Consider the following 12,412-nt stretch of genomic DNA (forward strand, 5'->3'; position numbering starts at 1 on the left):
GCTTGGGCTTCATCCTGAAGCTGCTGGAGGTAGGATAAAAAAAAAAAAACACTGCTGTCGAGTTGATTCTGACTCATAGCAACCCTATAGGACAGAGCAGAACTGCCCCATAGAGTTTCCTAGGAGCGCCTGGATGGATTTGAACTGCCGACCTCTTGGTTAGCAGCCATAGCACTTAACCACTAGCCACCAGGGTTTCTGGAGGTGGGTTATTACATAGATTTTCACCATAGGAAGTTCCGCTGGATCCAGGGCTGCTCCGTAAGGTGGGCTCCCTGGCATCATGCACTGCCTGCCCCCATGGCCCCTCAAGGAGGTGCTGCAGCCACTATGTGGGAAAGGCCAGGGTGGAGGCTGGTCAAGACACAGTGGAAAGACCAATGAAGATGGGCAGCAATAAGTGAGCGACTTTGACTTAGAAGAAGTGAGATCTCTTTTCCTGAAGTCTCAAGATCTCAACCCTACCTGCCACTGGGCAGTGAGGAGTTGTGAGCACATCACCCTCTGGAAAGCTACCAGGAACCAGCCACTCTCAGGATCAGGCTTCTCTCCCCATCTCCTAGGTTTAAGCCGCTGTCTTCTTACGCATAGGCTACAATCCCATCATTCCTTTTCAGAGACTTTTTACCACTATCTCAGTTCCTGGCTGAACTGAGCTTGTACACCTTCAGGTTTCTTAGATAAGTTGGTGCAGATCCCTCTGGAGCCTGGGACGAATGTCCCACAAGGGTCACTTGACATATTAAATTGTTCACAGACATCTGTGACCAGATATGTTGCCACCCTTCCAGTGACACTGGCTTCAGGAAGAGGGTCCATGTGAGTCTTTGAAATGCCATCATATTAGCAAGCTGCCCCTTTGCCAATCAAAATACAGCGTGTCAACAACACTGATTGAATCCATAACCAATCACAATAGTGATTAATCCATAACCCACAGTGCTTTCCAAGGGACATTTTCCTTGCTTTAATTGCTACAAATGCATGAGATGTGAGGGCAGGACAAGTCCTAATGGCAGGTAAAACCCACTAGAAAGGATTGAATTGTTCTGACTCCCACAGGCCAGCTTTCCTCAGGGTCCCCGGGCTGCCCATCTGCTTGGTCACTAATATGTGGCTCACGGCATGGGTGTGATCTTTTTTTTCACTTGATTGTGGATTTCTGGGAAATCCTAGTGGTGTAATCCAGAGAAAGGAGAAAGGGGCTTTTGAAACGGGGAAACCATGTGTTGAGTAACAAGGAACCCACATGCACAGGGTGTTCCAGGCTAGCCTCACACCAGACTCCTCAGTCTCTGCTGCCACTTCCAGAAGTGCGGCAAGAGGCTTCCCATCTGCTTTGTGTCTTTATTATGCAAATCGGATAATGAGATTTGGAGAAAAACCTGGAAAGGCTATATACGCTTAATTTCAAAAGACAGGAGAGTTGTCTGGGAAAGAAAAAAGCAAAGTTACAAAAGGAGACAAGGAGATAAGTAAGAATAGACAGCCTACCAGGGGAGTTTGGCAGAGAATATTGGATATACCACGGACTGCTGTAAGAATGAACAAATCTGCCTTGGAAGATGTACAACCAGAATGTTCCTTGGAAGCAAGGATGGTGAGACTGCATCTCACATACTTTGGACATGTTGTCAGGAGGGGTGAGTCCCTGTCTGGAGAAGGACATCATGCTTGGTAAAGTAGAGGGTCATTGAAAAAAGAGGAAGACCATCAGCGGCAGGAACAATGGGTTCAAGTGTAGCAACAATTGTGCGGATGGTGCAGGACCAGGCAGTGTTTTGTTCTGTTGTGCATAGGGTCACTATGAGTCAGAAGCGACTCAATGGCGCCTAACAACAACAACTTGATTGACACTTTGAGTATGGAATTCTATGTTGGAGATTATCTTACCTTAGAATTTTAAAGGCATTGCTTTATTATCTTCTAGTTTGGGGTTTTTTAGTTTCCAGTAGTGCTGTTTAGAAATTTATTGCCATTCTGATTTCTAAATCTTTGTGTGTGATCTATCGTCTTCTCTCGAGGAACTTGTCTTTATTTCTAGTGTCCTGAAATTTTACAGCGATATGCTTTGGTATCGCTCTTCTTCTTCATTTATTGTGTGCTAGGAAGTGATGAGCCTTTTCAATCACGAAACTCATGTACCTCAGTTCCATATAATTGTTTTGTGTACTTCTTTCATAAATTGTCTCCCTTCCATTTTCTTCATTCTTTCTTATTATTTGGGTGTTGGACATCCTAGTTCGATCTTAAAATTTTCTGAATCCTCTTATACTTATTTTTTCACATCTTTTTCTTTCTGTTCTTTTTTTAGCCTTCTCAGCTTTTGATAAGACTTTCTCAAGCCTTCTATGTGCTTTTAATTTTGTTTTGTTCATATTTTAAATTTCGAACAGCTCTTTCTTGTTCTTAGAATGTTTCTTTTTTATAGCATCCTGGTCTTTTCATGGATGTTATATCACTCAAGAGGAGGCATAGTATTCAAAATACAGACTAGAGAGCAAGACTATCTCGTTCTGCTGCTGACTGGCTTGTTGAAGCTATATAACCTCCTTGTGCCTCAATTTCCTCATATATCAAATGAGTATAATAATAGCCCCTACGTTTTAGGGTTGTTGTGAGGATTAAATGAGCTAAAAATGCAAGTAAAGTGCTTAGAAATATGCTCAGCACACACGTGTTATAGTTTACTCATTGAAGAGATTATAGTTATGTTTATCTGTGTTATGTTGTCTCTGTGTCTTGATAATTTTTTTTCATTCTGCTTATTTCTATCTGATTATCCTTAGCTAGCTGTTGTTGTTAGGTGCCTTCAAGTCGGTTCCGACTCACAGCCACCCTATAGAGCCCATACAGATGGGCTCTATGCTTCAGCCACTGTGTCAAGCTATCTTGCTGAGGGTCTTCCTCTTCTTCACTGACCCTGTATTTTACCAAGCAGGATGTCCTTCTCCAGGGGCTGATTCCTCCTGATAACACGTCCAAAGTATGTGAGATACAGTCTTGCCATCCTTGCTTCTAAGCAGTACTCTGGTGGTACTTCTTCCAAGACAGATTTTTTCGTTCTTTTGGCAGTCCATGGTATACTCAATATTCTTGTCCAACACCACAATCCAAAGGCATCAATTCTTCTTTGGTCTTCCTTATTCATTGTCCAGCTTTCGTATGTATATGATACGATTGAAAATACCATGGCTTGGGTCAGACGAACCTTAGTCTTCAAGGCGGCATCTTTGCTTTTCAAAACCTTAAAGAGGTTTTTCCCAGCAGATTTGCCCAATGCAATTCATCTTTTTGATTTCTTGACTGCTGCTTCCATAGCTGTTGATTGTAGATTCAAGTAAAACGAAATCCTTGACAACTTCAATCTTTTCTCCATTTATCATGATGTTGTTTATTGGTCCAATTTTGAGGATTTTTGTTTTCTTATTGTTGAGATGTAGGCCATACTGAAGGCTGTGGTCTTTGGGCTTCATCAGTAAGTGCTTCAAGTCCTCTTCACCTTCGGCAGACAAGGTTGTGTCATCTGCATAATGCAGGTTGTTAATGAGTCTTCCTCCAATCCGGATACCTGGTTCTTCTTCATACAGGCCAGCTTCTCGGATTATTTGCTCAGATTACAGATTGAGTAGTTATGGTAAAAGGATACAACCCTCACACAGCTTTCCTGACTTTAAACCACACAGTATACCCTTGTTCTGTTCTAACAACTGCCTCTTGATCTATGTACAGGCTCTTACTGAGCACAATTAAGTGTTCTGGAATTCCCATTCTTCACAATGTTATCCGTAATTTGTTTTGATCCACACAGTCGAATGCCTTTGCACAGTCAATAAAACACAGGTAAACATCTTTCTGGTATAGGGAGATTGATTTATAGCAAGGAAGTGGCTCACAGAGTTGTAGAGGCTGGAACATCCCAATTCTGTGGATCAGGCTTCTCCAGATGCACGTAGCCACAGGGGATGGCGAACCCAAGATCAGCAGGTCAGAGAGCAAGGCTCTTGTTCAAAGGCTGTGATCAACGAATTCCAAAGATTGGCAGGCAAGACAGGTAAGCTGCTAGCTCAAGTCCCAGAAACCGGAGATCAGATGAATAGGAGCCAACCACAGGGTCCAGAACGAGCGAAAGCCCCAAGCCTTGCCAGAATATCCTCTTATATTCATTGTAGGCCACACACCCAAGAAAACACCCTTTCAACTGATTGGCTACTCACAGCAGATCCCATCATGGAGGTGATCACATAATATCAAATCTCATCATGGAAGTGATTACACCACCATATGACTATCAAATCACTGAGATCATCACCCAGCCAAGTTGATACACAGCCTTAACCATTACACACACCTTTCCTGATTTTAAACCATGCAGTATCCCCTTGTTCTATTCGAACGACTGCCTCTTGTCCTATGTACAGTTTCTGCATGAGCATAAATAAGTGTACTGGAATTCCCATTCTTTGCAGTATTATTCATAATTTGCTATGATCCACACAGTTGAATGCCTTTGCATAGTCAATAAAACACAGGTACACATCTTTCTGGTATTCTCTGCTTTCAGCCAGGATCCATCTGACATCAGCAATAATATCCCTGGTTCCACGTCCTCTTCTGAATCTGCTTGAATTTCTGGCAGCTCCCTGTTAATGTACTGCTGCAACAGCTTTTGAATTGTCTTCAGCAAAATGTTACTTGCATGTGATATTAATGCCATTGTCCAAAAATTTCTGCATTCGGTTGGATCACCTTTCTTTGGAATGGACACAAATATAGATCTCTTCCAGTCGGTTGGCCAGGTAGCTGTCTTCCAAATTTCTTGGCACAGACAAGTGAGCACCTCCAGTGCTGCATCCATTTATTGAAACATCTCAATTGGTTTTTGGAGCCCTGTTTTTTTCCAATGCCTTCAGTTGGACTTGGACTTCTTCCTTCAATATCAGTGGTTCTTGATCATATGCTACCTCCTGAAATAGTTGAATGTGGACCAGTTCTTTTTGGTACAGTGACTCTGTGTGTTCCTCCCATCTTCTTTTGATGCTTCCTGCATCATTCAATATTTTGCCTAAAGAATCCTTCAATATCGCAATTCGAGGCTTGAATTTTGTCTTCAGTTCTTTCAGTCTGAGAAATGTCACATGTGTTCTTCTCTTTTGGTTTTCTAACTCCAGATCTTTGCACATTTCATTACAATACTTTACTTTGTCTTCTCGACCCACCCTTTGCAATCTGTTCAGCTCTTTTATTTCATTATTTCTTCCATTCGATTTAGCTGCTCTATATTCAAGAGAAAGTTTTAGAGTCTCTTGTGACATCCATTTTGGTCTTTTCTTTCTTTCCTGTCTTCTAAATGACCTCTTGCTTTCTTCATGTATGATGTCCTTGATGTCATTCCATAACTTGTCTGGTCTTCAGTCAATGTGTCAAATCTATTCTTGAAAGGTCTCTAAATTCAGGTGGGATATACTCAAAGTAGTATTTTGGCTCTTGTGAACTTATTTTAATTTTCTTCACTTCAACTTGAACTTACATATGAGCAATTGATGGTCTGTTCCATAGTCAAGCCCTGGCCTTGTTCTGACTGATGGTATTGAGCTTCTCCATTAATAGAGAAGCTCAATAGGCTTAGCTACCTGTTCATATCTAGAACTCAAGCATTAAAATGTTGACTTTAAGTTCTGTAGTGGGGGAAGAGTTTGTCAACTGGTGGGTCTTAACCCCAGGAAGAGACCCCCATCCTGATAGAATTGTAAACTCTGTGAGATGAGGTCCTATCTATCTCATTAGCCATCAGATTTCTTCATCTAGAACATAGCAAATATTCAATAAAAATTTGACGTTATTAAATCTCTCTGAGCCTCAGTTTTCTCATCTGAAAAATGGGAATAAAAAATACTTGTCTGTCAAGTGTTATGAGAAGAGATAATATATATAAAGTACCTGAAACTGTGCTTAATATTTAGAAGATGCTCAATAAATAATAACTGGCAGCAGTCAGTATTATTATGATGCTTTCTAGGAATGACATTAAAGCAGCTGCTTCATGACCATTGGTAGTCACCACTGGCTATGCTAAATATAGAGGCAAAGCACAGTACTCCCTTGATAATTGCCCTTGACGTTCAATGTATAGAAAGTCCAAGAAGGACACTGGTTTCAGTCATGACCTTGTGAATAGGAAAAAGGTGAGCAGTGATGCTGCACCACCAAAGAGCTCTGTTGAATCAATATTCACCTGGAAGGAGTGCTCCTCTTCAGTCTATTGCTCTGTTCAGTTTGTTACAAGCAATTTAGCAGTAAGTCCATCAGAAAAGGTAAACAGTGTGCCAGCCCTCCACACACACCAAGACACTCTGTCCAGAGAGAGAGCAGGCTGATAGTTTCTTTAGGACTAGCGTTTTTGATTTTAAAAGTAACGTATTGTGTCTTAGTCTGGGTTCTCTAGAGGAGCAAAACCAATGAAGTATAAATATATGGAGAGATTTACTACAAGGAAATGGCTCCCACAAATTTTGGGGGCTGGCATGTCCCAAATCTATAGATTGGGCAGCAGGCTGAAGGCTTCTGTTGGTTCACCTGGTTGCAGGGGCTGACGAACCCCAAATCTGCAGGTCAAGCGACAGGCAGAAGACTTCTGCAAGCTTACATCCCAAGAACCAGGGGCCAGGTGAGAGTAGAGTGTAGAGTCCGGGGGCAAGGATGCACAGGTAGGAGTCGAGAGAGAGAGAGAGAGAGAGAGCAGGAGCAAGCAAGCAAGCCTTACCAGAGCATCTGTTTATTTACTGGAGGCAGGCCACACCCCCAAGAAATCTCCTCTTTCAACTTATTGGCTATAACATCAGATCACATCATGGAGGTGATTATATTATATTATGGAAGAGCAATCAGTCCATTGTCTGCCACCACTGAGAATCAAAGCCTAGCCAAGTTGGTACAACAACTTGAACCATCACTCTATGCCTGTGGAGCCCTGGTGGCATTGTTGATAAAAGCCCAGCTGCTAACCAAAAGGCTGGCAGTTTGACTCCACTAGCTGCTCCTTGGAAACCCTATGGGGCAGTTCTACTCTGTCCTATAGGGTCGGTATGAGTCGGAATCAACTCAACAGCAGCGGGTTTATAGTTATAAATAAATAAATAAGTAGTATAAAAGAGTGTTAATGGAAAAGTCAGCATCCCTGTCATTCCCAAACCTTCAGGCAGATTCGCCAGAGATAATTTACTGTTATTTCTTACAAATATTTTTATGCATGTATACAAGTACATTGTCTTTTTTTCATAGATGAGATCATAAAAAGTGGTTCTGAAACTTGTTTTATTTCCCACTTTATTTACCCTAAGTATCTTTCCACGTCAGTATATTTAGATTTACTTCCTTCTTTTTAACAGCTTAACTATTAAGGTAATGTAACACTTGAACCTCAAAATCTCAATAGCTTAAACAACTAAAGGGTTTTTTTTTTTCTCGTTTACCTAATCTAATTGGTGGGAGAGAGAGAGTGTGTCTGCGTCTGTGTCTATCTGTCTGCATGAATGCGCGCGTGTGTACATGTACGTGTGTGTTGGAGGATTCTGCTCCTAGTATTTTTTCAGGGATCCAAGTAAACTGAAGTCCTGCCAACTTCAACATGTAGTTTCGACACACTTGGCTTCTAAGGTCACCCTGGGTGTCACATCCAGCCAGCAGATAGAGAAAGAGTGAAGAGAATGGCGAGAGGTTTGTCTTAAATAAGCCAGGCATAGAAGTGACATATTTCACCCTGCCAACATTCCAGAGGCCAGAACTTAATCAAGGACACCTCCAGATGAGGACTAGGAGGTGTCTTGGGTAGACAACTGCTCAACTGCTTCCTGACCAACACTTGACTCTAGGGAAGGGAAGCACGGATCTTGGAAGGCAGCTAACTCTATCTGACACAGACGCACTGCAGGATTGCAGCTTGATTCGTTTAAGTATTAGAAGGATAGCGTTCCACTTCTCTTTCTTCTGCTTTTCTACTTGTCTTTTGTCAAAGGCAAATTTTTAAAGTGTAGAAAGATTTTACCTAGGAAGGAAGAATAAGAAAACAGGCACCCACAGCCACTGCTAGTGGGTGTGTATACTGGTTCAGATTGGTGGGGGTGAGGAAGTGGCAATATTAATGAAAGACCTTTGAAAAATGTATGCCTTTGACCCAGTAACACTCCTAAAGGCGTTTCCTAAAGGAATTAGTGCATAACCGCTCCCATCTCTATGAACAAGGATGTTTTTAATAGCGACAAATTGTAAGCAACCTAGACACGCACCCATATAATGGACTACTATATATATTTTTTTATATATATGCAGGCATGCAATATCATTACGTAGACACCTGTTAACATAAAAACATGCTCATGACATGTTATGCGAAAAAATAAGGCTCCCAAACAGTATCAATTAAGAAAAAAAAAAAATTGATTGCTGGTAGCAAAATGTTTATAGTATTTATCTCCGGGTGATAGGACTAGGGAGGTTTTTCACTTTACTATTTTACACTTTTATGTAATGTCTTGATGTTTTATCATCAGAAAAAGCAGTGAAGCTATTTTCAGCTTGAAATGAAAAAAATGTAGATAAAGGGGATTGGGCCTTCAGTGCTTGAAGGCAAGTATGTGAGCCAGACCTGGCCTCCGGGTCCCTGCCTGTCTGTTGGGTCTGTCACCTGACACTCAAGTTGCTATCAGGAGCACTTTTCTCTGTTGAGATGACTGGCCGTTGTCACGCAAACCCCAGGTTATAATAGGAGGGTACAACAGGCCTCCTATCAGTCCGCAAGCCAGCCCCAGTCTGTTGGCTGGACTTGCCAGGCCTGGGGCCTCCACATGGGGAACACCATCAGGGCCCTTGTGGCCTTCATCCCTGCTGACCGCTGCCAGAGCTTTGTGGTTGGCGACCTCCGAGAGATGCCGCTGGACAAGATGGTAGATCTGAGTGGGAACCAGCTACGTCGCTTCCCTGGGCACGTGTGCTCCTTCAGGGAGCTGGTCAAGCTCTACCTGAGTGACAACCACCTCAACAGCCTACCTCCGGAGCTGGGACAGCTGCAGAACCTACAAATACTGGCCTTGGATTTCAACAACTTCAAGACTCTGCCCCAGGTGGTGTGTACCTTGAAGCAGCTCTGTATCCTCTACCTGGGTAACAACAAGCTCTGCGACCTCCCCAATGAGCTGAGCCTGCTCCAGAACCTCCGGACCCTGTGGATCGAGGCCAACTGCCTCACCAAGCTGCCAGACGTGGTGTGTGAGCTGAGCCTCCTCAAGACTCTGCATGCTGGCTCCAATTCTCTTCGTTTGCTGCCAGGTCAGCTACGGTGCCTCCAGGAGCTGAGGACCATCTGGCTCTCAGGCAACCTGCTGACTGACTTCCCCCCTGTGCTACTTCATATGCCTTTCCTGGAGGTGATTGACGTGGACCGAAACAGCATCCGTTACTTCCCCAGCCTGGCCCACCTGTCCAGTCTGAAGCTCGTCATCTATGACCACAATCCTTGCAGAAATGCACCCAAGGTAGCCAAAGGTGTGCGCCGCGTGGGAAGGTGGGCAGAGGAGACACCAGAGCCTGACCCCAGGAAAGCCAGGCGCTACGCATTGACAATGGAGGAAATCCAGGAGCCACAGGTACCTGCCCCGCCTCCTCTACTGCCTCTTGCCAACTCCTGAGGTGCTTCAGTTCTAGGTTAATGCCAAAGACCCAACTTTAGATCTGGAGACCTCTCCACTAGAGCAAAAATGATTGCTCTCCGCCATTTGGGGTGACTCTGCCAAGGAGCTGATGGAGAGCCAGGTGAAATGTAAATCACACTGAGAAGAAAAATGTCTGGCCAACAGCATCTCTCCCAAAGGAAAGTTGTGTGCTCTTGGGAGCGTGGTTACCCAGAGTGATCATTACTTCTTTGTAAGAAAGTTAACCTCTTCAAGCAGCGTTTTGAAACACTGAAGACCAAGAAGGACTGGGACACTTTGGCCTCTTCCAGTCCCCAGAAGTGGCTGGTCATGAGATTGGTGAGCTCCTTCATTCAATAAGGTACTTGTTACAGAACTCACCTGGTAGCTGCCTCCAGCCCTTTGCAGGGTGTATTTGTTTTACTATACCGGGCAGTGTTTTGTTCTGTTGTACATAAGGTCATTATGAGTCAGAACCGACTCTAAGCCACCTAACAACAGCGTAACTATAAATGGTTTAAAATTATTGTCACTAATTCAGGCCACCTAAAAGGACATTTTTACCTCGTCAATCAGTCAGATTCACAGGAAAAAAAGATTTTTGTTGTTGCAAAGGCTCAAGATGAAGCATTTTCCCCAGCAGTTTCTGGCCTGCTAAGAAGATTCCTGATGGAGAGAATGCCCTTTGGCTGAGTCCAACTGCCACTTCAAACTTGACAGTGGTGCATGCTAATTTAGCTCATTTCCCTAAAAGGATTGACCCAAGGTCTGCTCCCAACTGTTTACTGTCACTGACAACATCAGAAGTCGTGTAAAGCAGAACCTCAGTTTGGTAATGCTCTCTCCTTAAAGCCAAGCCCACTTGTGATTCTTGGCTGCCTCTCCAGAGTGGTCCTTCTGTTTATTCCCATTAATGAACCAAAGCTGAACAGAATCCCCTTCCATGGAGGGAAATCACATTTCCAGAATCTTACTAGGCTAAAGGTACTAGGTGAGCCGTCTGTTCACTTGAAACAAGCATCTGGAAATTTGAATTTCAGACTGTACTGTGTAAAGAAAGTTTCTGCCTGTGTCTCTTTACTCTGATTTGTTTTCATTTTTGTTATGGGTGGGGTCTTTGATGGTCAGTGTAGAAACCTGAGTATTTTGGCCATTATTTTTGGAAGTATATACACTATGGCCTTTTCTTCACCCCATGAAAATGTTAAAGCTTTAAAGAAATTGCTGGCAGTGAGTTAATAACATAATCTTGCCTGTGCTTGACTCTTTTCCGCAAACAAAGACAAAAAGTGTTAACTAAAACACACGGGATGGAACTATTAAAATGTATCTTTGCCATAAATGGATCTTCACTCAGCAGTTCGGTTCTAAAATGCCATTACACAGCAGACTATTCTCGGGCATATTTTCCTACCATGAAGATTTCTTGCTAGAGAGAGATGAAGTTATATTACATAATCTCCTATCAATACTTCCCAAACTGTGGAGTACCTGCAGCCCATTGATTAGTCTTTCAAAGGGTGCTTTTAATCATTAAGCATAATATAGGTTTGTATCTGTAAGTCCAATGTTTGGATATTTAACTCCTTTAGCAACAAGCCCAAATTTCTGTTAGACTGCTAGGACTTATTGTCTATTTTCTCATCTCTATTTTACTGATGGAAACCAAGCTACATCCAGCTGATACGAGAAAGTTCCTGCCAACAGAACCTGCTCTCTGAGCTGTATTTGCTGCAGCAAGGAGCCCTGACGGTACATGCAATGGTCGAACACTTGGCTGATAACCCTGAAGTCAGCGAAACGAACCCACCGACCACTCTGCCAGAGAAAGACGTGGCAGTCTTCTTCCACAAAGATTACAGCCTTGGAAACCCTATGGGGCTGTTCTATACGGTCACTATGAGTCAGAATCAACTTAGTGGCAATGGGTTTTTTGGTTTATAGGGGTATAATTTTCTTTTGACCCTGTCTTCCCTTTTCCAAGATTAGCATGCACACCTGTTCCGATGTAGCAGCTGGCTATTGCCATAAAACAGAGAAGCCAATTGACCCGTATATAGCTCTCACCCAATGCACTGGTTTGAATCAAATGTCAAATTATAAACATTTTGGCCCATAGTGAAGTAAGCTGTTTTCTTCTGAAACAACCAATACACAACAAATGAACAGTTCTCAAACAATACGGTTAAGTATTCACTGCTGACCTTGCTTTCCTAAAATATTTTCACTATAGGTTTCCAATCAATTTTATGAAGAATAGTCAATGAAATCTGTTTCTACAATAATGCTTCCGATGTTTCCTGGAAATTCTGACATAATTAGAAAGTAAGAGGAAAATGTTGAAGAACCAAATGTAACTATTTCACTCATGATTTTAAAAGTCCTGAAACCCAAAGTGTTAATTCATCAAAGAGGAAAATCCCTTCCATAAGTTTATATACTACTTTAGCTTCCATAAATATTTTTTTTTTCAAATTTTGTTAAAATGCAACATTAACCTAGTAATGTTGGGCTTGTGCCCTAAAATATCAACTCGGCTCAAGCAAACTTTACCTAAAAGCACACATCCTACACACAGCAACCCAGAGGCAGTGTAGCATTGTGGCTAAGAACTCTGCTGCTACAACCGACAAAATACCAATTGTCCAACTCTTCATTGTCAGACTAAATTTTCAAGATGTTATTTTTTTTATGTATATAAAAATATGTAAGTTTATATGTAATGT

General features: G+C 42.5%; 1 protein-coding gene across 1 annotated transcript; it reads left to right on the forward strand.

The window, feature by feature from the left end:
* The first annotated feature begins 8,843 nt into the window (after positions 1-8,843).
* LRRC10 (leucine rich repeat containing 10) lies at positions 8,844-9,718 on the forward strand. Its single transcript, XM_003405590.4, has one exon. The coding sequence runs from the start codon at positions 8,844-8,846 to the stop codon at positions 9,681-9,683; it is 840 nt and encodes a 279-aa protein (XP_003405638.1). The 3' UTR covers positions 9,684-9,718.
* Positions 9,719-12,412: the final 2,694 nt, after the last annotated feature.

This window comes from Loxodonta africana, chromosome 4 (genome assembly GCF_030014295.1).
Source record: "Loxodonta africana isolate mLoxAfr1 chromosome 4, mLoxAfr1.hap2, whole genome shotgun sequence".
NCBI classification, from domain to species: Eukaryota; Metazoa; Chordata; class Mammalia; order Proboscidea; family Elephantidae; genus Loxodonta; species Loxodonta africana.

Excerpts from the sequence above, each read along its gene's own strand:
- LRRC10 (XM_003405590.4), top strand. The coding sequence starts at position 8,844 with ATGGGGAACACCATCAGGGCCCTTGTGGCCTTCATCCCTGCTGACCGC.